The sequence below is a fragment of the Nannospalax galili genome, unplaced genomic scaffold, assembly GCF_000622305.1.
Source record: "Nannospalax galili isolate Female #2095 unplaced genomic scaffold, S.galili_v1.0 scaffold1532, whole genome shotgun sequence".
In the NCBI taxonomy this organism is placed as follows: domain Eukaryota; kingdom Metazoa; phylum Chordata; class Mammalia; order Rodentia; family Spalacidae; genus Nannospalax; species Nannospalax galili.
Window position 1 is genome coordinate 582,051 of NW_008330832.1, and position 23,279 is coordinate 605,329.

The 23,279-nt window shown below is 46.3% G+C and overlaps 1 protein-coding gene across 2 annotated transcripts in view; it reads right to left on the reverse strand.

Annotated features, from left to right (window-relative positions):
- The window catches only part of Phf2 (PHD finger protein 2), a 40,248-nt gene extending 25,378 nt beyond the window's left edge, over window positions 1-14,870 (reverse strand). For both annotated transcript variants that reach the window (XM_008852682.3, XM_029555956.1), the window contains exons 1-3: window positions 14,738-14,870; window positions 10,666-10,780; window positions 1,866-2,026 (exon numbers count right to left, since the gene is read on the reverse strand). In XM_008852682.3, coding sequence (XP_008850904.2) covers window positions 1,866-2,026; window positions 10,666-10,780; window positions 14,738-14,852 — 391 coding nt within the window. In that variant the 5' untranslated portion in view covers window positions 14,853-14,870. The remainder of the gene's footprint in view (window positions 1-1,865; window positions 2,027-10,665; window positions 10,781-14,737) is intronic.
- Window positions 14,871-23,279: the final 8,409 nt, after the last annotated feature.

Consider the following 23,279-nt stretch of genomic DNA (forward strand, 5'->3'; position numbering starts at 1 on the left):
CCAATCATGTCCTGGATATGAGAGGTTCTGTAGGACCCAGAAAACTGACAGAATGGCAGGGGAGTGTGGCTGTCACAGAGAAAGACTTCAGGGACATGAAAACCAAATGCCACATGTAGGTCCTGTTTGAATTCTGAGCCAAACAACCAAATGTAAAGATGCTTTATCTTGTATTTCTGGAGACCAAACCCAGAACTGTGTGCGTGCGTGCGTGTGCATATGTATGTGACAGCGTGTGTATGTCTGTGTGTGTACACATATGTGGAGGTCAGAGGACAACTTTTGGGAGACGGTTCATGTTTTCCACCTTCCTTGAGGTAGGGTCTCTTTCTTGTTTGCTGCTGTATACTTCAGACTAGCTGGCCTGTAAGCTCCCAGGTGATTCTCCTGTCCCTCCCTCCAATCTCACAGAAGAAATACTTGGATTATAGATGCACAGTACAACACTGGCATTTTATGTGGGTTCAGGAGATATGAACTCAGGTTATCAGGCTTGTGTGGCAAGTGTTTAACCACTGAGACATCTTCCCTTTTTTTTCTGGTGTAGGAGGACTAGGAAGAATTAAACCAAGATATAGCATGTCCAACCTGCAGCCCACAGCTGCATGTATCGCAGGATAGCTATGAACACAGCTCAACGTATTTATAGATGTCAATACCATGTTACAATGTTAAAAGACTAGACACCCCTGTGATTCTATCAAGGAATTATGACTAATGTTGTGGTGCTGTGATAGAATTGTGGTTATGTTTAAAAATGATGTTAGGGGGCTAGAAAGATGCTTAGCAGTTAAGAGCACTTGTAGAGGGCCCAGGTTTAGTTCCCAGCACATACTGGAGGCTCATAATCAGTTGTAACTCTAGTTCCAGGAGATTCAATGCCCTCTTCTGGTCTACGTGGGTACTGTACTGCATGCACATGGTGCACAGATATACATGTAGGCTAAAACATTCCATATACATAAAATAAATCATGTTAGGCTGCACAATGGAGTTTTATGGGCAAAAAGATGTTCGCAAAGATATTTGTCTTAAAATACTTCAAGGAATAAAAGTTGGGGGGAAGACAGAAAATCAGTGCAAAGTTGGTAAGGTTTTATGACCAACAGCTAGGTGCACAGGCTTGCTAATCATTTCCCTTATTTTGTGTGTTTAAAAAGTTCCATGAGGGCCAGGTAGATTGATCACTGGGTAAAGCACTTGCTGTTAAACACAAACACCTGAGCTCAGATTCCTAGCACCCATGTAAAAAGCCAGGCATGGCCATGTATGCGTGCACGTGTGTGTGTGTGTGTGTGTGACACATCTGCACTGGGATGGCCATAGGAGGATCACTAGGATTGCTGGATGCCAGCTTAGCCAAAAAAATGGCAAGCTCCAGGTTGAGTGAACGACCCTTTCTCCAGTGAATAAGGAGAAGAGTGACTGAAGAAGATACCTGAAATAATCTTCTGGCTTCCATGGGTGTGTGCAAAGCTGAGCACCCTCAGACACATTTGTATACACACATACACCACACATAGTAAAAAAATAAGCAAGCAAATAAAAAGTACTATGACTTTAAAAACTTAAGAAGAAAAAAAGAATCATCAAAGCAGTAAACACTTCTAGGAACCATTTCTCCTGCTTGTGCAGACAGCTACAGAGGGGCCCCAGTCCTTATGGTTGGGACTCAGAGCCATGGTGACAGAGTGGGTCTCTCAGAGCTGTGACAGGGTAGAGTTAGTGTCCAAGTTCCCAGAACAAAGCCTAAGTCTCACCTGCTCTTATTGGGTCAAGTACAAGGCCAGGATGCTGGAAACAGTAGACAGAGCACGATCCCCCTACACCAGGCTCCCATGAGATGCAAAAGGGATCGCACTCACCCACATAGTTCTCCACGTCACTCACGTAGAAAGTCGGGGCAGGGACGGCCAGACCTAGCCCATCTTTCTTGGGGACAAGGATGGGCTCAGTAAAGCCATGCTCCTCCATGTAGCCCACAGTGAGTTGGCTGCCTGGCACACGGGATACCACGTCTTCAGCACTGTGGAGGAAGGATGGTCAGAGGCCTCACCACACCAGGTCACATGCCTCCCATGCCCCTGGAGGAGTCTGGCCTGCAGAGGCACCCTGGCAACAACTGAGGCAGCTGTAGGCAAATGTGGTGCCGATTCCAACAACCCCACACCAGGAACAGAGGCACATGAGTCCACTGGCACCCCCTTATGGAAATACGGAGGTCAGGCTCCACAGTGGTGAAGAACAGTGAGACTGTCATGTTCCTGAAGGCTGCCCAACCTTCCCATAGGAAGGCAAGGAGACACCATCACCTAGGTGCCCCCCCCACCAGCATGGCCTAAGACATGAGGGTAAAAGCAGATCCTCTCACTGCATCCAAGTGGGCTTGGGCACAGGACCTTGTTGGGATGCATGCACCATGCTGGGGAACACTATCTGGGGAGATCCCCACAATGGGCAGGTCACAACAAACCCAAGGAGAGTACTGTCCAAGAGGAACCCTGCTGGGCAGGTCACAGAAAACTGGGAGGGGTGGCACTATCCGGGGAGAGCCCCACTGGGTAGGTAACAGCAAGACCAGGGGGAAGCACTGTCTACAGAGAGCCCTGCTAGGTAGGTCATTATGAGACCTGGGGGAGCACTCTCTGTGAGGAGCCTGGGTTTAGCAAATCCAGGGAGAGCACTGCATGGAGAGAACCCATCTGGATAGGTCACAGCAGTCCAAACCATCCAATTCCCATTCCTGTCACAGCCCTGAGATCTGGGATCTCAGCACAGCATGAAAACAAGATTTCTTCTGGGGTGATGTTGCCTTTCAGGCCCTGGGCTAAGACAGGAGGCCTGGGTCCCATGCAGAGTAGTTATAACCCAGCCAGGGCTATCACTTGCCCCTCCTTGACTTAGCTTCCCTATCACACCACTAGGACTTATCCAGCTCTAGGCAGCCCAACTCTACATAGAACAGTAGCCACCAGGTCAGGGCTGACAAGGGGAGGAATCACTGTGACCACAGATGGAATTCCCTATCCCTGCCCCCAAGGAACTCAGCAGCTCCATGGCTGGGAAAGTCTTAGAAAAGGCCAATGGAGAAAAGGGTAAAATCCAAGGTGCCTTCTGTCTCTACCTGCCCAGACCTGTCTGTTCCATACTTCTACCCCAGAGGTGATGGGAGGACCAAGCATCTGCCAGGCTGTTCACTGTGACCCTCATCAGAGCATCCAGTCCTTGCCTGCCTCCTACTGGACCCTGCTGCCACCACAGGGCTAGAGACAGATCACAAATGACTACCTCAGCATGGACACATCATAGCAATCTTCCAGGGGAAGAGGGGCCCAGAGAGTGTGGCTGCTCAGGGCAATAGCTGATGCCCTCTTCTCCTACTGCTATGAGCTGGGTTCTACCCTGAGTGTCCAGGTCCCACTGAGCCACTGAAAGCAGATTTCTTCAGAAGAACGCACACAGTTATGTATGCATGGGGGACACAGCTGGGCATCATGCCAAGGCCTGGTGGGGCTTGAGAGAAGACAGGAACTGTGCCAGCAAAGGCCACTATGGGGCCAGTCGGAGGCAGGGACAGGAATGATTAGGCTGCTGGAGGGCAGTCATGGCTCATACTGCTGACTCAGAGCACCAGGGAGTCAGGGCTCTTTCAGTCTATAGCTCTGTCCACTGCCACATGCACAGGGGGCTCCTGGAAAACCAGGGTGGGAGCGTAGGGTGGCCACTGGGAGGATGCTCAGTGCCTCAGCCCTTGAGCAGACGGGAATGAGGGAACAGAAGTGGCAAAGGTATGTGGAAGAGGACTAATATGAGCAATGGGGGCCTGTGGAGGGAGTGTGGAATTGGGGACAAAGAGCAGATTAAGAGCTAAGCTGTGAATGTATCAGATCTGAGACACATGCCTAGCTCTCCAGGGATGTACTAGCTTGATGTCAGGTCAGAAGCTCAGAAGAGCCAGAAACGAGAAAGTCGTAGAGCCTTAGAGCAGAGGTCAAGAACAGTCCTAGGTAGGCAGTACCTGGGCAGGATTGGTGGAGAGCAAACAGGCAGGTGGGAGAAAACCTGAGGAGCTAAGGACTTCTATGATGGTCAGTTGTGGTATCCAGTTTTGCTGAGAGTAAAGTTAGGATCAGGGTTTAAAAATGTCCTCTGGTGGAACTGGAAAGATGGCTCAGCAGTTAAGAGTGCTGACTGCTCTTACAGAGGACCCAGGTTCGATTCTCAGCACCCACATGGTGGCTAACAACGGTCTATAACTCTAGTTCCAGGGGAATATGATGCCTTCTTCTGACCTCCGCAGGCATTGCATGACATGGGTGCACTTACACACGTGCAGGCATAACACTCATACACAAAAAGTAAAAATAAATAAAATATTAAAAAAAATAATGTCCTTTGGTTTGCCTGAGTGGCAACAGTGCTAAGGTAAACCAGCAGAGTGGGTGGAGGTGAGAAAACGTATGCAGAAGGTCAAGGAATCCAAGGTAAGCAAGATATACTCTGGCAGCCAGACGAAGTCTCTCATGGGGGCGGGGGGGGACCACAGGTAGAAATCAGCTTTGATAATAAATCCAGATCCCAGGCCCTTGACCCACTGGTGAAAGTTCTAAATTGGCATTAAATCCATTGATCCCAAAGCATATCTGAAACTAGGAAGTTCAAAAACACCACAGAGAAAGACATTCACAGAAACACCTCCCAGGGAAGCCTCAGCAATGTTGAGACACAACATACAGGCTACGGTGGAAAACAAGCCTGCTGAAAAAGTGTGCCTCACAGAAGGAAGAGAGCTCTAGGAGGGAGAGGACCTAAGAACCAAGGCTGATAGGACACCAGAAACGGAGGCTTTACGACACAAATACTAAACACATTCCTGTGATACTGAGAGGACTGGGCAAAGAACAGGGCACATGAAAAAAGAAGAGACGATGTTGGGAAAGACTTTTGTAAGAATTTTAGGAATTAAAAAAAAAGACTGAAAATTTTTTAAAAACCCAATAAATGGATGCCATGGTAACTGGCTGAAAATGAAGAGAGTGCATTTGAAGAGACATTAAAACTGACACTGACAATGCAGATGAAAGCCACCAAGACAAAAAACAGAACCCTTTTCAGAACTGAGATAGGCCTTCTGGTGGTTTGAATAGGAAATGACCCCCATAGGCCTAAATATTTGAAACAGCTGATGGCGCTGTTTGGGGAAGATCATGGAACCTTTAGGAATATGGCCTTGATAGAGGAAGCATTCTTCTGGGCTTTGAGAAGTCATAACCTTGTCCCACTTCCAGTTTGCCCTCTATGCTTCATGTTTACAGTTGGAGATGTGAGCTCTCTGAGCTTTTGGCTTGTGCCACCATGCCTGCTACTTGCTGCCGTGCCTCCCTGCCATGATGGACACTTCTCCCTCTGGATCCATAAGCCCAAACAAACTCTTCTGTAAGTTGTCCTGGTCTTGTAGAATGTGGCTTCTGTTTAAAACTCTAATATGTAGTAAAGAGCTTGGAAGTTATCACCTCTACCCTCACAATAAGAAAAAAGCTAAACTGAAAATTAAACTAAAAAATAGCCTTCAAGATTGGAACATAAGATCAATGTACAAAAATAAAATGTTTATCTGCAAACTCCCAATGAACAGTTTGAAAATGAAATTAAAGGGTTGTGGCTACAGCTCAGTTGGTAGAGTACTTACCTAATACACATGAAGCCCTGGGTTTGATCCCCACCACCACATAAAACTAGGCATGGCAGCATATGCCTGTAATCCTAGCACTCTGGAGGTAGATCAGGAGTTCAAGGTCATCCTCAGCTACATGAGGAGCTCGAGACCAGCCTGTGCTATATGAGACCCCATCTAAAAACACAGATCAAAAGATTTGGCCATTGAAATGGCTCAGTGGGTAAAGGAGTTTGCCACCAAGCCTGATGACCTGAGTTTGATACCTGGGCTCTGCATGGTGGAAGGAGAAGACTTACTCCAGCAAATTGTACTCTGACTGCTACATGTGCATTGTGTCACACACACACACACACACACACACACACACACACACACACACACTTTAAAAAAGAATTAAAATTTCATTTACAAAAACAACCAAATGAATAAAATATTTACAAATACATTTTAACTAAAATGTGCGAAACTTACACTCTGACAACCACAAATCATTGTTGCAAGAAATGTCAAAGGATCTGAATAAAGTGGAAAGCCTCTTATGTTCATAGGCTGAAAGACTTAGCATAGTTAAGATGGCAAAACTTCCACCATGATCTACAGATTGAAAGAAATCCTTTCCCTAATCCCAGCTGGCTTCCTGAGAGAAACTGACAAACTGATCACAAAATCCATACAGACCATGTGAGAGACCCAGAATAACAAAGCAATCTTTTAAAAATATTGTATTATTTTAATTTTATGTGTATGAGTGTCTTGCCTGTATATAAGTGCACCGCTGTTGTGCAATGGTCAGAAGAGATGTCAGATCCCCTGGAACTGGAATTATGGTTGTTAGCCACTGTGTGTGTGTGTGTGTGTGTGTGTGTGTGTGTGTGTTGAGAACCAAACCTGGAATCTCTGCAAGACCAGTCAGTGCCCTTAACTGCTGCGCCCTCTCTCCAGCCCACAAAAGCAATCTTGAAAATGAAGAATAAGTTGCAGGGCTCACAGTTTTTGACTTGAAAACTTACCACAACTACTGTACTCAAGTCACACAGTCCTGGCCTGAGGACAAACACAGATCAGTACATAGAACTGTGTCCAGACATAAACATGGACACTTAGAACCAAATGATTTTAACAGGGGTACCAAGACCATCTAATAACAAATGATACTCAGCAAATGATAATGGGACAAATGGATAGCCACATGCAAAGAAGAAAAAACGCCATGTGTGAAAAAAGAAAAATGAAGTTAGATTTTTAACGTCATTTCATATGTAAAAATAAACTCAAAATGTATCAACGAGCCAACTAAATGCTACAACTACAAAACCTGTAGGAGCAAACATAGAAAGTTTCAAGTTTCATGCCTTGGATTTGGTCAAGGATTTAGATAAAGCAACAAAAGCTCAAGGAATAAAAAGATTAGAGGAAATGGACCACATCAAAAGTACTTTTCTGGGGCTGGAGAGATGGCTCAGTGGTTAAGAGCACACTGGCTGCTCTTACAGAGGACCCAGATCAGTTCCCAGCACCCACTTGTACACAAAATAAAATAAAAGTACTTTTCTGCTTCAAAAGACATCATTAAGAGAGTCAAAAGACAAACCACCAAGCAGGAAATAATATCTGCAAATCTTACAAAATGGGCCCACACCTAGTATATATAAAGAGGGGCTAGAGAGATGGCTCGGCAGTTAAGAGCAAGTACTGCTCTTGCAGAGGACCTGAGTTCAGTTCTTAGCACCCACACTGGACAGGTCATAACTGCCTGGAACTTCAACTCCAGGGGACCTGATACCCATTTCTGGCCTCTGCAGGCACCTGCATTCACATACAGATACCTTCACACAGACACACATGCAAAGAACTTTTCTAAATTTAGAATACGCAAACAGCCTGTACAACACAACAACAAAAAGCTGTTTTAAAAAATGTGAGGCAGAGCTGGGCGTGGTGGTGCACACCTTTAATCCCAGCACTCAGGAGGCAGAGGCAGGTGGATCTCTATGAGTTCAAGGCCAGCCTGGTCTACATAGTGAGTTCCAGGACAGCTGGGGCTACAGGGAAACCCTGTCTCACTCATTTCACCTCTCCGCTGCCCTCTCCCCTTCCCCGCCCCCTCCCTGGTTCCTTCTACTTTCCCCCCTTCTCTCTTGATCCCTCTTTAGTGGGAACACACACACACACACACACACACACACACACACACACACACACACACACACAAATGTAATTAAATTTTTTAAGTGTGACGCAAAGGGCTGGGGAGATAACTCAGTTGGTAAAGTATCTGCTTTACAAACATGAGGACCTGAGTTGGATTTCCTATTTAAAAAAGGAAAGCTGGGCATGATGGCAAACGTGCCCAATGCCAAGGAGATATCGAGACAGGTGGGTTCCTGAGCTTTACTGGCCAGCCACCCTAACTTACTTGGGAGGTTCCAAGCCCCTTAAAAACTGTGCTGGATAGCTTTAGTGTCAACTTGACACACCTGGGTTGAGGGAGCCTCAGTCGGGGAATTGCCTCTATTGGACTGGCCTGTGGCCATGTCTGTGGGGCATCTTCTTTATAAGTGATGTGGGAGGGCCCAGCCCACTGTGGGTGGTGCCACCCCTGGGCAGGTGGGCCTGTGTTGCATAAGAAAGCAGGCTGAGCAGGGGCCAGGGGAGCAAGCCAGTAAGCAGCATTCCTCCATGGCCTGTGCTCCAGCTCCTGCCTCCAGATTCCTGCCCTGAGTTCCTACCTTGGGCTCCCTGATGAACTGCGTGTGACCTGGGAGATGTAAGACAAATAAACCCTTTCCTCCCCAAGTTGGTACTGGTCAGAGTGTTTTGTCACAGCAGTGAAGAAACAAACTAAGACAAAGACCCTGTCTCAAAAACAAAACAATGCCTGAGAAACAACACCCAAGGATGTCCTATGGCCTACCAAGTACGTGCACACATGTATACACATGCCCATGCGCATACATGAGCAAAGGATTTCAATAGACATTTCTCTAAGGAAGAGAAAGAAAAGTTCACACTTAAATGAAAAGATGCTCAACGTTTGCAGTCATGAGAGACATACAAGTCAAAATACAAGAAGAGAGCTGGGTGTGATGGCACACATCTTTAATCTCAGCAACAGAGAGACAGAGACAGATGGATCTCTGTAAGATCAAGGCCAGCCTGATCTACATAGCAAGTTTCAGGCTAGCTGAGGTTACAGGGAGACCCTTCCTCTCCCACACATACAAAAAAAATACAAGGCGAGACCACTTTACATCCACCAGGGAGGCCAGATTCAAAAGCTCAATAACAAGAAGAGCCATCGAGAATATGGAGAACTCTCCTCCTGGATGGCTGGTGGGAATGTAACATGGTGCAGCTGTCTTGCAAAACAGTCTGGCAGTTCCTCAGACAGTTAAACAGAATTACCATCTGACCCATCAGCTCCACACTAAAAAAAAGAAAACATATGACTGTACAAAAACGTGTACATAAATATTTAGACCACAATTATTCATAGTAGTCAAAAAGCCAGAAACAGCCCAAATGGCCATCAGCCGAGAGACGGATAAACAGCAAGTGGTTCAACCAGACAATGGGATACTATTCAGCCAAAAAGAGAATGAAGCCCTGACAGACGCTACAATGTGGATGAACCTTGAAAATGCTGAATGAAAGAAGCCAGTGATTCTATTTATAGGAAATGCCCCAATAAGCACATCTACAGTCAAAAAAGTGGGTTAGTGGTTTCTTAAGGCCACTGGGAAGGGACAGAAGTCGAGGGTGACAGAAAAAGGTGACAAGATTTCTTTTGAGGGTGATGAAAAGCTCTAAACACCAACAAAGGTATGTGCACACTCTATAAACATGTCAAAAGTTGCTGGACTTCGAATGGGTGAAGTGTGGTATGTGAATTGCATCTCAATAAAGGTCGGAAGAGCTAGAGAAGCAGCACTCTGCCCAGAGGGGGCAAGGGTAAACCAAGGCTGGGCTTCCCATGAGAAGTCACACAAGAAGGGAAGCGATATTTAAAGCATCAAAAGAAACCCACCAACAGGGGTGGAGAGATGTTCAGAACAGCATTGGCTGTTCTTGAAGGAGACCTGAGTTCAAATCCCAGCACCCACATGGTGGCTAATAACCATCCATAACTCCAGTTCCAGGGGATCCAACACCCTTTTCTGACCCCCTCAGGTACTGCACGACACAAGTGCACTTACATACATGCAGGGAATACACAAATGTACATAAAAAAGGAAGAAAAAAGAAACCTACCAACTGAAAACTCTTTGCCATTAATATTATCCTTCCAAAGTGACAGAGAAATAAAGATTTTTTTTCAGATAAGTAGAATCCTTCTTACAACCATGGGTAATTCAGAGGAGCTTCCTGCAACTGCCTTTTCCACAGGGACCCTTGCCTGCCCATCACTTTGCCAGCTGAGTCGCAGGCAGAACAAGGGTGCAGGCAGCAGTAGAGGGTGCCGAGGGCCTCCAGGTGGCAAGAACATGAGGCAGGTTCTTAGCATACCGGGTGGGAAAAAGGTACTTTCCACCCAGGGGAAGAAGGCCTAACAATGTGTCCCCAGGAGGCACTGACAGAGGGGAGAAGTGACCTATGTGGAGCCCTGGAGTTACAAGCAGAGGCTCTGCTGCCTCCAGGACAGGTTCCTGCCTCTTAGGTCTCTGGAAGAGGGAGTCCCCAGTGAAAGACATATGGACTGACAGGGACAATACACACAGCCTTCGGCATAATGACCAGGAGGTGGAAGGAGGAGGCAGGGTTTCAGTGGATGGGTCTACCTCTCAGACCATACTTCCTGGGACCCACCCACCTGTGAAAGATTTGACCAAATGAGAAAAGCCAATCACCCGTGGAAGGTGATTCACCTGGGGAAGGTCCAGCCACCTAAGGAAGGACCAACCACCTGGGTAAGGATGGGGGCCAATCCACCCACATAAGGAAGTTCCACCCACCTGTGGAAAGCCAGTCCACCTGTGCAGTTCACCTACCTGGGGAAAGTCCGGCTCCGCAGCTCCTTGATGAAGAGCTGGCTGCCATTCTGCACTGGCTTCATGTCTGGTGTCTGCCCAGGGCCATGCTTGTGCCAGGTCCGCTTTTTCTTGACTGTGTAGGAGACAGGAGGTAGGTCTGTTCCAAACACAGCCCCCACCCAACCTCAGGGTCCTTACACCCACCTCTGTTAGAAGACCCAGTTGGGCATCATAGGGGGCACAAAGGAAGCTAGGGGAGCCCATGAAAACAGCAAGATTCAAAACCTCACCTGAAGACTCCATCTGCCCACACCAGTACTCCCTCAACCTCATCCCCACCCCTCACAAAGGAGCCCTAGGTCACCTCCTCATGCAGAACCAAGTCTGTTAAGACCTGAAAGGTCCTCAGCCCAAGAGCCCACCATCCCATAGCTGGAAAGTATGTCCTGCCTGGCCTCCATATGAAGACCTGCACCTTCCTGCCAGGACCTGCTCTGTCTGACAGACCCTATCTGATAGCCCTCTTTCCCCACTTCCCCATCAGGGTGCAGGCCCTCCCTTTGACAACATGCTGGTGAAGACCACCTGGGTGTGGGAATGTCAGGTATCCCCAAGCAAGGCCTGGTGCTGTAGCTGTCAGTCACCCATCTAAGCAGCAGAGGGCAGTGCTGGGAACACCTGGGTTCTCACCCCAACCCCACAGGACATGGCAGTGATGGCCTGGGTTAGGGATGGGTTACAGGTGCCATCAGCCAAGTGAGTCTGTATCATCACAGCTATGATTCCGAGTGCTGTGACTTCAGTGCTGTCACTTCTGGTCTCTGTCACATGGGATACCTTCCCAAGCTCCTATCTAGGAGCCCTGGGGCTCCTACGCCAATATTTTGTTGGTCAAATAAACCGATCTCACTGCCTTGACCGAGGCTCATGGACTAAAATCAGCTCAAAGAACATTTTAGGTCAGTGTGGGGTTTAGCCAAACAATCCCACCACTGTGGCTTAAAGAGAAGGCGGTGTGAGAGGGCCTGGCTCCCGCTCCTCCTCTCTGTGCCCATTTCAGGCCCTGACCCAGGCCAAGTTGATAGGGGTAGGAAGGGTAAGGCAGGCTTTGGGCCTCCAGAGGACTCCCTGTACCAATCAAGGGCTGGAGGGTCCTCTTGTCACCAAGGCTCTGGGAATGGAAGGTGTAACTAGAGCCAGAGTATCACAGACAGGTGCTGCTCACAGTGCAGACTTGGCTCAAATCTGAGAACGCATACTGGCAGGAAGGGCTACAACCTGGGACCTGATTTCTAAAGCAGAAAATGTCCTTCACAATAGTGAAGGTCTAATCCCAGTGTTTACACAGTCCTCTGAGTACACACATACACACATGAACATACTTTCAGTGACGGCTTGGCCCCTACATCTATATGCTGAAATTCTCAATCACCAAGGTGATCAGGAGGCAGGGCACCTGAGAGGTGACTAAGTCATGAAACTGAAGTCCTCATAACGGGGTTAGAGACCCCAGAAGGCTCCTCATCCTTTCACTCTGTGAGAAGGTACCATCTATAATCCAATAGCAAGGACCTCACAGACACCAAATCCACCAGTGCCTTGATTTTGGACTTCTCAGTCCTCAAAATGGAGCGAAATGAATTTCCTGATCATTCAAGCCACCCAGCCTGTGGCATTTATTACAGCAGCACAAATGGATTAACAAACACATATGCTTGCACACATCACTCCCAGAGAGCTAGTGGTACCAAATGGGAATTGGAGCTGGCACCTGGGCTCCTGGCTGACTGGGAGACCTCTGCCCAAACCCCACCTAGACCCAGGGGCAGGGCCTGGGTGAGATATGAGTGTACATGCCTCTTGCAGTAGACAGGACAAGCTGTCACAGCTGGGCAAAGTCTGTTTTTGAGGATGCCTGGGGACATCAAAGAAATCAAGCTGTGTTCACCACTGATGTTACTTTCTCAACCCTGAACCACACCATCATTCTACCCTGTGCAGACTCAGGCAAGAACTCCCAGATAACTACCCTGTAAAACATCTGTAAAGACCAGACAAGGCTCCAGCCCAATTTCCAACTCTTTCCTTCCCATCAATCTGGAGTCTCATCTGAAATGATGCCCACATGCACCTGTGTATGAACCATCCAGGGCAGTGAAGTCTCAGCATTCTCTAAAGCACTCTCACCACTCTCCTCCCTGGGAGGAGCAATGTGTGGCCTACCCCCTCCACCGCCCCAAACACACACAAGAACACATCTTCTGGGATGTCTTGTTCCCGACTCTGCTCTGCCCTGACCCAGCCTCCCAGGCCCCATAGTACCACTCCAGATCCTGGTGGAAGCTCTGATATTTGTCTGGTTTCTGATATAAAGATAAGGAAGCCCTGAGCATAACAAGGGACCAGGAGCATGAGAATACTTCTTCCTGTCCTTATTCTACTTTGAAACCATCACCAGAATGACTTAGCTTGCCCCAAGTGGCACACTCTGAACATAAGTGCTGTGTGTCTGAGGAAGTCTGAAAGGTGTTCTTAGGAGTCCTGAACTGGAATCTGGCAGCATAACCGGGTGTTAGAGACATACTAGAGGCAAAGCCGAAACTAGAGCAGCCCCAACATCCCAGCAATGCAAGCAAACTGGCCAGACCCTGGAAGGGGCAAGAGACTGCAGCAAGGGCCCAGGAGAGAGACCCCACCCAGCACCAGCTTCACCAGTAACCAGGTCAGCTTCCAGTATCTCCAGATCCTTCATCAAGCCTTGGTCCCCTGGAGTGTGAGGACCACGCCCCCACTGCCTATGTCCCTTCATTGTAGTGTGCCCCTGCTCTGTTGTCTGTGTATCCCTGATGCCTGAGTCTCCTGTTGCCTGTACCCCCCGCCCCACTGTCTGAGTCCCCGTTGCTCATATCCTCCACTGTCTGAGTTCCTTGTTGCTTATGTCTCTCCACTGCCCAAATTCCTACCCTCCACTTTACCCCCTGCCTACATGCTCTCTCATCTTATCTTGCTATGTCCACAGAACTTGCTCCACAGAACCAGGGAATATGGCCTCTCGGCTTACACTGGGCACTTGGATGAGGTTCTCTTGAAGGGGAGTGATACAGAGTGACTCCCCTAATCCCCAAGTTTAGTCAGCCCAGAACTCAGGCATAGGGTATGAAGAGTGAATCAGCCTGCAGTGTACATGAGTGTTCAAAACATCAGCACAGGCAGGAACCCAGAGCATGGACACACACATGCACAGAGGTCTAGTCCCCATGTCCCTGCAGGCCACAGCATGGCCTGCCACTTGCAACTAAGACTTGGCCTTAGAGCTCAAAGCCTACTTGGATGAACTTGTACAGTATGAGCGGAGCCTACACTTTGGGTATACCCAAGTACCTGCTGCATAGCACGGCCCAGAGATTAAGGATGGGAAGGAGAAGGCTTGGAACACACAGCAGCAGGCATTGTGGGAAAGTCAAGCCCTGGAGACTTTCTATAGGGGTGCTAGGTAGGATAAGCATAACTGCTGGAGGATGGGTAGCAGAGTTACCTTCAGAAGCATGAGCAGAGGGTCTGGGCTACCTAGTGTGGCTATGGCTGGCTGGATAGAGCTGGGCTGAGCTGGGGGCCCTAGAAACCCCTTTATCACCTGAGCCCCCAAGTTCACATCCATGATGTGGGCTGGCTTGCCCACTATAGGATCTTTTTTTGTTTTCTAGTGTATTTTTTTTATATTTTATGTATATGAGTGTTGTGGCTGCATGTATGTAATTATACCTGCGTCATGCAATGGATGTCAGAAGAGGGTGTCAAATCCCCAAGTTAAGGATGGTTGTTAGCTGCCGTGTGGGTGCTGGGAGTCAAATCCCGGTATTCTACAAGAGCACCCAGTGCTCTTAACCACTGAGCCATCTCTCTAGCCCCCAATTATAGGTTCTGAATGTGGTTCTGGTTGGGCCTTGGGGATGGTGGAGTCTGCCCAGAACTCAGGAGGGCAGGAGCTAATCATAAGTTAGCTGGGCTGCAAGAGTCCTCAGCACCAGGGTCGCTAACCTATGACCCAGTAGTTCTCATGAGCAGGAGGCATGTGGGCTAAGGTACTTACGGGTGGACTTGCCATGGGTTTTCTCACAGTTCGGGCAGTGGTAAATGTCGATGTCTGGTGCCTCTTCCTCTTCTACCCCAACACAGCTGAAATAAAAGGAGACAGTTATCCTCATGTTCAGTCTCCCTTGGCACCTTCCACCGCACTCAGGGGAAACTCCTCCTCACCACTGGGGACAGCTCAATGGGACTCTGCAGGACAGTGGTCCTTGAGGAGGGAAAGGAGAAAGGGGCTGTAGAGCTGCCCTCCTCAGACATGAATCTGTAGCCAGATCCATGCACACCTGGAGATGTCCACCCTGAAGACCCATGGCTAGGCCACTCATCCAACAAGCCTACCTCAGTGAAGGCAAGGGGGTATCTAGGAGCCAGTACATCACTCTCTAGTGGCAGCTGGGGATTGGAGCACAGCAAACCTGGGCAGCCTGGAACACCCTGAGGGCCACACCACAACAACCTGCCCCACTTGGCTTCAGAGGGTCAGAGCAGGGTAAGGAAAGGTACCAAGATGCCCTCTTCTTCCCTGGAGTATTCCAAGGCCCTGAAAACCTGCTCAGAAACTTAGCTCAGGAGACAGCTACATGCACTAGCCTGCTCACAGCCTAAAGCCACTTAGGGAATGAGGGCAGTGTCAAAGGATACAACCTACACCATCAACAGGCTCCTAAAGAATCACACTTGAATCACACTCAGCACAGTGCACTACTCTTTGGGTCACAAGTGACAAAAAGGAGGCCAGTTAGAGGGGCTGGAGAGATAGCTCAGCAGTTAAGAGCACTGACTGCTCTTACAGAAGACCCGGGTTCAATTCCCAGCACCCATGTGGCAGCTAGCAACTGTCTGTAACTCCAGTTCCAGGGGATCTGATGCCCCCTTCTGACTTTCACGGGCATTGCACAACATGGTTGCACTGACACACGTACAAGCAATACACTCATACACATGAAATTGAAAAAGAAATTTAAAAAGAAATTTTAAGATGCTGGGCGTGGTGGCGCATGCCTTTAATCCCAGCACTTGAGAGGCAGAGGCAGGCGGATCTCTGTGAGTTCGAGGCCAGCCTGGTCTATATAGTGAGTTCCAGGACAGCTGGGGCTACAGGGAGACCCTGTCTCAAAAAGCCAAAAGAAAGAAAAGGAGTAGTAGAATATGGTCAGAACTCCACTAATAAATGGCAGGCTACAGGGACAGGCAACTCCCATAAGAAAGAAAGTCAATCGATTGGAGAATGTGTCAATGTATCCTTCCAGTGAGCAAAGAAGCCTAAAGAGAACCACTCAGTATATTTTTAAGTGGGTATTCCCCAAGGGCAGTCCCAGAGACTCTACCCAAGAGGAGCTGACAGAACTGCCGACCTGGAAGCCACCAGTGTGCACTAAACAGCAAGCACTACAAATCCGTCAGAAATCAATGTTCCCAAACTGCTTCTAGCAATATTTAACATGACTTGTAGAAGTTGTTGTTTTGTTGTGTGTCAGGAGAGTCAGTATCAACTTTATTTTATACCTGTTAAAAAAATAAGTCGGAGGGGCTGGGGAGATAGCTTAGTCAATAAAGGGCTTTTGTGTAAGCATGAAGACCAGAGTTCAGGTCCTCAGCACCTATGTGAGAAAAACAGAGTGTGGAGGTGCACGCTTATGATCTGAGCATTGGACAGGTGAAGACAGGTGAGCCCCTGTGTCACTGGCCAGTCAGCCTAATTAGTGAGCCTTTAAGTTCTAGTTAGAGACCATGTTTCAAAAGAAAAGGTGGGCAGCTCCTGAGGCATTAACCCAAGGTTGACCTCTGGCCTCTACACATAGGTGCACACACACATACTCCAAAATAGGAATTTTTAAAACACTGAATGTAAAGGTAAGGCGATTGGAAACTAAGGGTGGAATGATTCCTATGGGCAGGCATGTCGCGGAAGCTGATCATAAAAAGTCAAGTCCCATGTGCCCATTAGATAGTGTGTTCACTTCAGTGAATGAACACAAGGAAACCGTTTAGGAAAAGAAAAAGTCAACTCAGCAGCAGACATCAGAAGACGACTAGAAACAGTCCTTTGACACTGCCCTCATTCCCTAACTGGCTTTTGGATGTGAGTGGGCCAATGCCTGTAGCTGTTAAATGTTCCCTTATAGGAACAAAATACACCACCCAGTGTCCCTCCCTCAATTGGCTCACCCATAGCCACTAAAAGTGATGAGTGATAAGGCCATGTAGAGACAGGTAAGTGACCAACAGTCTGACCCAGAAGAACAGAGACGAGAGTAGATCAGGACATAGGAACCTAGCTGGCTACATTCAGGTGGAAGAGGGTGACAGATTCCCACTTAAAGTGCTGAAACTCAAACCACCTTGAAAGAAGCATGTGGTGATGCAGATGTTGGGCCTGACCCCACACCCGACCTCTGAGTCTGCTACTCTTCTGCTCCTGCTAAGAACTTGGATTACATTCCCCAGATGAGCCTCTGCATGACTCATAATCACCTTGGCAACAAGAAGTGCTGTCAAGACCTCCTTGGACCAGAGTGATGGAGCACACTGGGAAGGGAAGCTTGGGGCAGTTGGGGCTACCTCCAGGGACATCTGGGTTCCTCTGCACCTGACTGGTGGGGAGGGTCTTTTCCTGACTTTTGTATCCCTCAAATATCATTTGATGGTGGGGTAACATATCTCTGAGCTTGTTTCCTCATCAAATGAGGCCCTCTTAAATATTACTCAAGGAGGAGGTAAAATACGTCTAAGCAAACCCAGATAAGGAAAGAATTAACTAAACCAAAAGTTGGCAAGCTCTTACCTAGACTGACCAAGACAAAAAGAGAGACAACTAAAAGAAAGATTACTAAAACCAGACATGGAAGTAAAGATATTATCATTGACCCTAAGGAAAGAGGAAGAAAGAGGGGCTGGAGAGATGGTTAAGAGCACTGACTGCTCTTGCAGAGGACCCAGGTTTGATTCCCAGCACCCACATGGCGGCTACGAACTGTACTTAACTCCAGTTCCAGGGGAATCCGAAGCTCTCTTCTGATGTCCATGGCATTGCCAGGACACAGGTACACTCACATACATGCAGACAATACACTCATACACATAAAATAAAAATAATAAAATATTTTTTTAAAAAAGAGGAAGAAAGAAAAAAATACAAGAGAATACTACAAATATTTATAGACCAACAAATCAGACAGCCCAGACAAAATGGACAAAATCCTAAGAACACATGAACTGCAAAATGTAATTCAAATACAGCTTAGTAAGATAAGGCTCAGTGGCAGAGAGCTTACTGAACATGTTCAAAGCCCTGGATTCCTACCATCCAGCAATACACCCACGCACGCACGCACACACGCATACACTCACAAAACAGAAAAACTGACCAGATCTATAACAAGAGATTGAATCATTCCTCAAAAACTTCCCTCAAAAGAGAACTCCAGGGGCCAACAAGATGTTCAGTGGGTAAGGGCAACTTGCCACCAAACTTGACAACATGAGCTTGATTCCCTGGACCCACATGGTTTAAGGAGAAAAAACACTGCTGCAAGTTGCCTTCTGACCTCCACATGTGCACATGGAATGTGTGTATGTATGTGAGTATGTGTACACACAAAATAAATAAATTTGAAATGTAATAAAAAGGAAGCTCCAGAACAACCACTAGCATATTCTAGCAAACATTTTAAAAGAAAAATACCAATTTTCAGAATAAAAATATAAAAGTAACATTTCCTAGTTCATTTTATGAGGTCAGCAACTATCTTGATTCCAAATCAGACAGATACAAGAAAACAACAGACCAACATGTCTTACAAATACTGGTAAAAATCCTCCTCAGACTATATCACATGAAATCCAGCAGCTTATTAAAGTGATTACATCATGACCAATACCAGTGAGACTGATCAGAGGAATGGGAGGTCAGTTCAATACATGCATTAACCCAATGTTTCAGTCCCTGCAGCATCACCTCTGACTGCAGAACGGGTGTGCATCTTTCCCCCACTCTTGAGGACAGAGGACAAAGAGAGTAGTGCTCACGTGGCCCTTTCTCCCAGGCTGGACCAGCACCCTCTTCTGTTCCCATCTCTGTTGATCCTCCCCCAATCTCTTTCTTTCATAAGATGTTTCCACCTCCATATTAACAGAATGAAGACCTATGTCAGCATCTCAATGGATACCAAAAACTCAGCTGACAAAATCCAACCTGTTCATGATATTAAAAAAAAAAAAAAATCTACAAACTAGGAATAGAAGGGAACTTTCTCAGCAAGATAAAAGGCCAACATGCAAAACTCACTCCTAACATTACATAGTGATGAAAGGCTGGCAACTTTTCCTAGAAGACCTGAAATAAGGCAGAATGCCTGCTGTTGCCACGTCTACTCACCAGTGTTAGAAGTCTTAATCAGAGCAACTAGGCAACAAAATGAAATTAAGAGCATTCACATTGGAAAGGAAGAAGTCAAATGATCTTTATTTGCAGATGACATAATTATATATGTAGAAAATTACATGGAAACCATATACACAAAAAATGCTGGTGCTAATAAATAAGTGTAGACATTGTAGGATGCAAGATGAAAACACGGTTTTATTTCTAGGCAGTGGCAATGAATAATCTGAAAATAAAATCAAAAAAGAAATTATGAGAGCATCAAGAAGAATAAAATATTTGATCGATCCTTAAATTTATATGAAATTGTAAAGGACTCCAAACAGACAAAGCGACCTTGAAAAAGAAAAATAAAGTTATATTGTATATTTCACAATTTCAAAGCCTACTACCAAGCATTAGTAACTGAAACAGCATGGTACTGCCACATGACTAGAAATACAAAGCAACAGAAGAGAATTAGACCCCAGAAATAAACCCATACATCAATGGTCAATTCATTTTTGACAAGGGCTGCAAGATCATCAATAGGGGAAGAATAATCATGTGTGTGTGTGTGTGTGTGTGTGTGTGTGTGTGTGTGTGTGTGTGTTATATGCTGTATGCACACAAGTGTATAAGTGTACATGCCTGTGCACATGCATGTAGAGTCCAGGGCAGAGTGTTGGGTGCCTTTCTGTACCACTGTCCATCCTACTGCTTTGAGGCAGTCTCTCTCACTGAACCTGAAACTTGCCATTTTACTAGGCTGGAGCTCTCAGGATCTGTTGTTCCCCACTCCTAAATTCTGGAGTTACAGGCACACACAGCCAGGCCTAGCTTTTTACATCATTGCTGGGGATTTAAAATCAGGTTCTCATGCTTGCAAGAGCAAGTGATCTTAACCCTTGAGCCATCTCCCCAGTCCCTGAATAATCTTTCCAACAAATAATAGTCACAAGCAAAAGAAAAATAATGTTCATCTTACACCCTCCACAAAAAACAACTGAAAATCAATCAACCTCCCAAAATATAAGATCTAAAGTTATAAAAGCATCAGAAGAAAACATGATGGAGCTCTTCATGATTTTTGGATTTGGCAATGGATGACCAAACATAACACCAAGGGCATGAGCAACAACAACAACAACAACAAAAAAAAAACACAAACCGCATTTTATCAAAGTTAAAAACTTTTGTGTATCCAAGATTGGTCACAGCAACTTTTCATCATGGATGGGGGAGGGGCTGATGCGGCCCCACTCCTTCCTGAGGGACTTACTAACAATTAAGTGTTGCCGGGGAAAAGGGTGTCATTTATTCAGTGGTGAGACACCGTTACTGCCTGTGCTCCAGTAAATACTCCCCTCATCCATGCTCATGCAGGCAACATTAATTAAACTCAAAACCTTTAAAAAAAAAAAGGACATGAAGCTAGGAGGGAGACTTGTTGGGAACAAGAGTTTCAGTGGGAGAGGGTAACAGGTGGTGGAAAAAGACCAAAATATTTCATACACATTATGAAGTTGTCAAATAATTTTTAAATATTAATTAAAAAAACATTTTGTGTGGGGCCAAGAAATGACTGACTCAGTGGTTAGAAGCACTGACTGCTCTAACAGAGGACCCAGGTTCAATTCCCAGCACCCACATGGCAGCCAACGACCATCCATAACTCCAGTTCCAGGGGTATCTGGCACCTTCTTCTGACCTCCGCAGGCATTTCATGACACAGGTGCACTTACACACATGCAGGGATAACACTCATACATATAAAATAAAAATAAAATTTTAAAAAAACATTTTGTGCATTAATGAACACTGTCAAGAGTGTAAAAGGCCACTTACAGAATCTAGTAAGGGTCTAGCAACCAAATATATAAAGAGCTCTTACAGTTCAATAAGTCAGTATAATTTAAAAATGGACAAATGACTTGAACAAACATTCTCCAGAGAAGATATATAAATAGACAATAGACACAAGAAAAGATGTTGAACACCAAGTTATTAGAGAAGTACAAATCAAAGCTACAATGATGGGGGCTGGAGAGATGGCTCTGCAGTTAAGAGCACTGGCTGCCCTTGCAGAGTACCAGGGTTTGCGTCCTGGCACCCACGTGGTTGCTAACAACCATTCATAACTCCAGTTCCAGGGAATCCAACACCCTTTTCTGACCTCTACAGGCACTGCATGACATGGGTGTACTTACATACATGCAAGAAATACACTCATACACATAAAATAAAAAATAAATTAAAAAAGCTACGGTGAGATACAGCTTCACACCCAGTGATACAACTACAGGTTTTTAAAGGAATGTATTTATAATGATGTAGAGAAAATCTGACCCTTCTATAATTTCCCCAATTGAGGAAAGGTAAAATGGTATAGACATTATGGAAAAAAGACTGGTTTCCTTAAAAAAAAAAAAAGCATAAAATTAAATATGAGCCAGCAATTTCACTCAGGGCTATATACCTAAGAATTAAGAGTCAGCATCCCATCAATTCCCTGTATACAAATAACAGTGGGATGCACAATAACCAAAGGGGAGAAGAGGCATCTAAACAGCCAAGGACAGGTGAGTAGAAAAACAACTGTAGTCATACAACAGAACACCATTCCATCATTCGCCATGAAGTTTACATAACCCACAGCATGAATCAAAAACACATTGTGAGAAAAGCCCAACATGAAGATATCAATACGGTATGATGGCACTGAAATGAAATGCCCATAACAGGTAAGTCTAGAGAGACGCAGGCCAAGTAGGGGTACCAGAGGGTGGAGGAAGAGGGGGAACAGGAGCTGTTGTTTGATGGGCAGTGTGTTTATGACCATGGGGCAGTGGTATGTGGACATAGAGCCTTCACATCGCTATGGAGCATTCACATCACTAACGAAGCATTCATACCCAGTCATGGAGCAGTCACACTAGCCAGGGAGCATTTACATTGGTCGTGGAGCATTTACATTCTTACTAGACACAGAGCATTCACACCAGCCACACAGCACTCACACCAGCCATGGAGATTCACACCAGAGTATTCACACCCACCATGAAGCTTGGGCAGAAGGGCTGGCTCTGACTTGCTTATCAGGGAATTTCCTTCTTAAGCATGTTTCTAGTTTCTAGAATGGATTTGCTTATAGAAAACCCAAGCATAACTGGTAGAAATCATGTATCTCCCTAAACATGAGGTTAGTCACTGTTAGGTCTAAAGCCACATGTTTTGCCAGGTCCATCCAAATGTCCCTGATGGCCAATGCTCTGTGATCCTTGTAGAAATCTGAACATCCAGCCCAAAGGAAAGGGGAAGCCTTAGTTCCATCGAGTTTCACTGCCACCATCACTCCACTTGTAAAACACAACAGAAATGGCCCCAGGCCTTGAAGCAAACCAGAGCAGACAGGAGAAGGAGTGGACATGGCACCAAGGGATGAGGCCCTCATGGTGACTGAGCCAAAAGAGGCATTTTAAATCTGACTTCTAACTCATTTAAAGGCATAAAATCACACTTGCAAGTTTATTTTAAAAGGGCGTTTGTTGGAAAGAAAGTCAGCAAGGCTCACAGGTTTGTCACTCTAATTATAGCCACGTCAAAAGTCAGACATGATTGTGCACATTTGCAATCACAGAACTCTGGAGGAAGAGGCAGGAGGATCACTATACATTCAAGGCCAGCCTGGTCTATATAGTGAATTTCAGGCCAGCTAGGCCTATATAGTAAGACCCCATCTTAACAAAAAAACCAGCCAAGTTAGGGCTGGCTATGTGCCTAAGAGAGCTGTCCCCTCTCTCACCCCACAGACACAGAGAGAGCACTCCCTCCCCGAGCCCTGGAGGGCCACTACACCTACTCTTGGGCCCAGTAATAAGGACAATTCAGAACAAAATATCAGGAATCAAAATACAAATGACCAAGTGAGTCACAGGCACCCAAGGGAGATGTACCGAGTGATAAAGCATGTATTAAGGAGGCAGCCATGAGAAGACTGTTTTCTACAGGAAAATCATGTAAGGAAATGGTATTGGTCTGACCAGTGATTAAATTGTGACAGTTTACATGGACACAGTGCAGTATGAAATGCCCACTAGCAGAGTTCAAAGGATGTTTCTGATTGTGTTAGTCAGCACCTCATTACTGCGACACAACACTTGAGATAATCAGCTTAAAA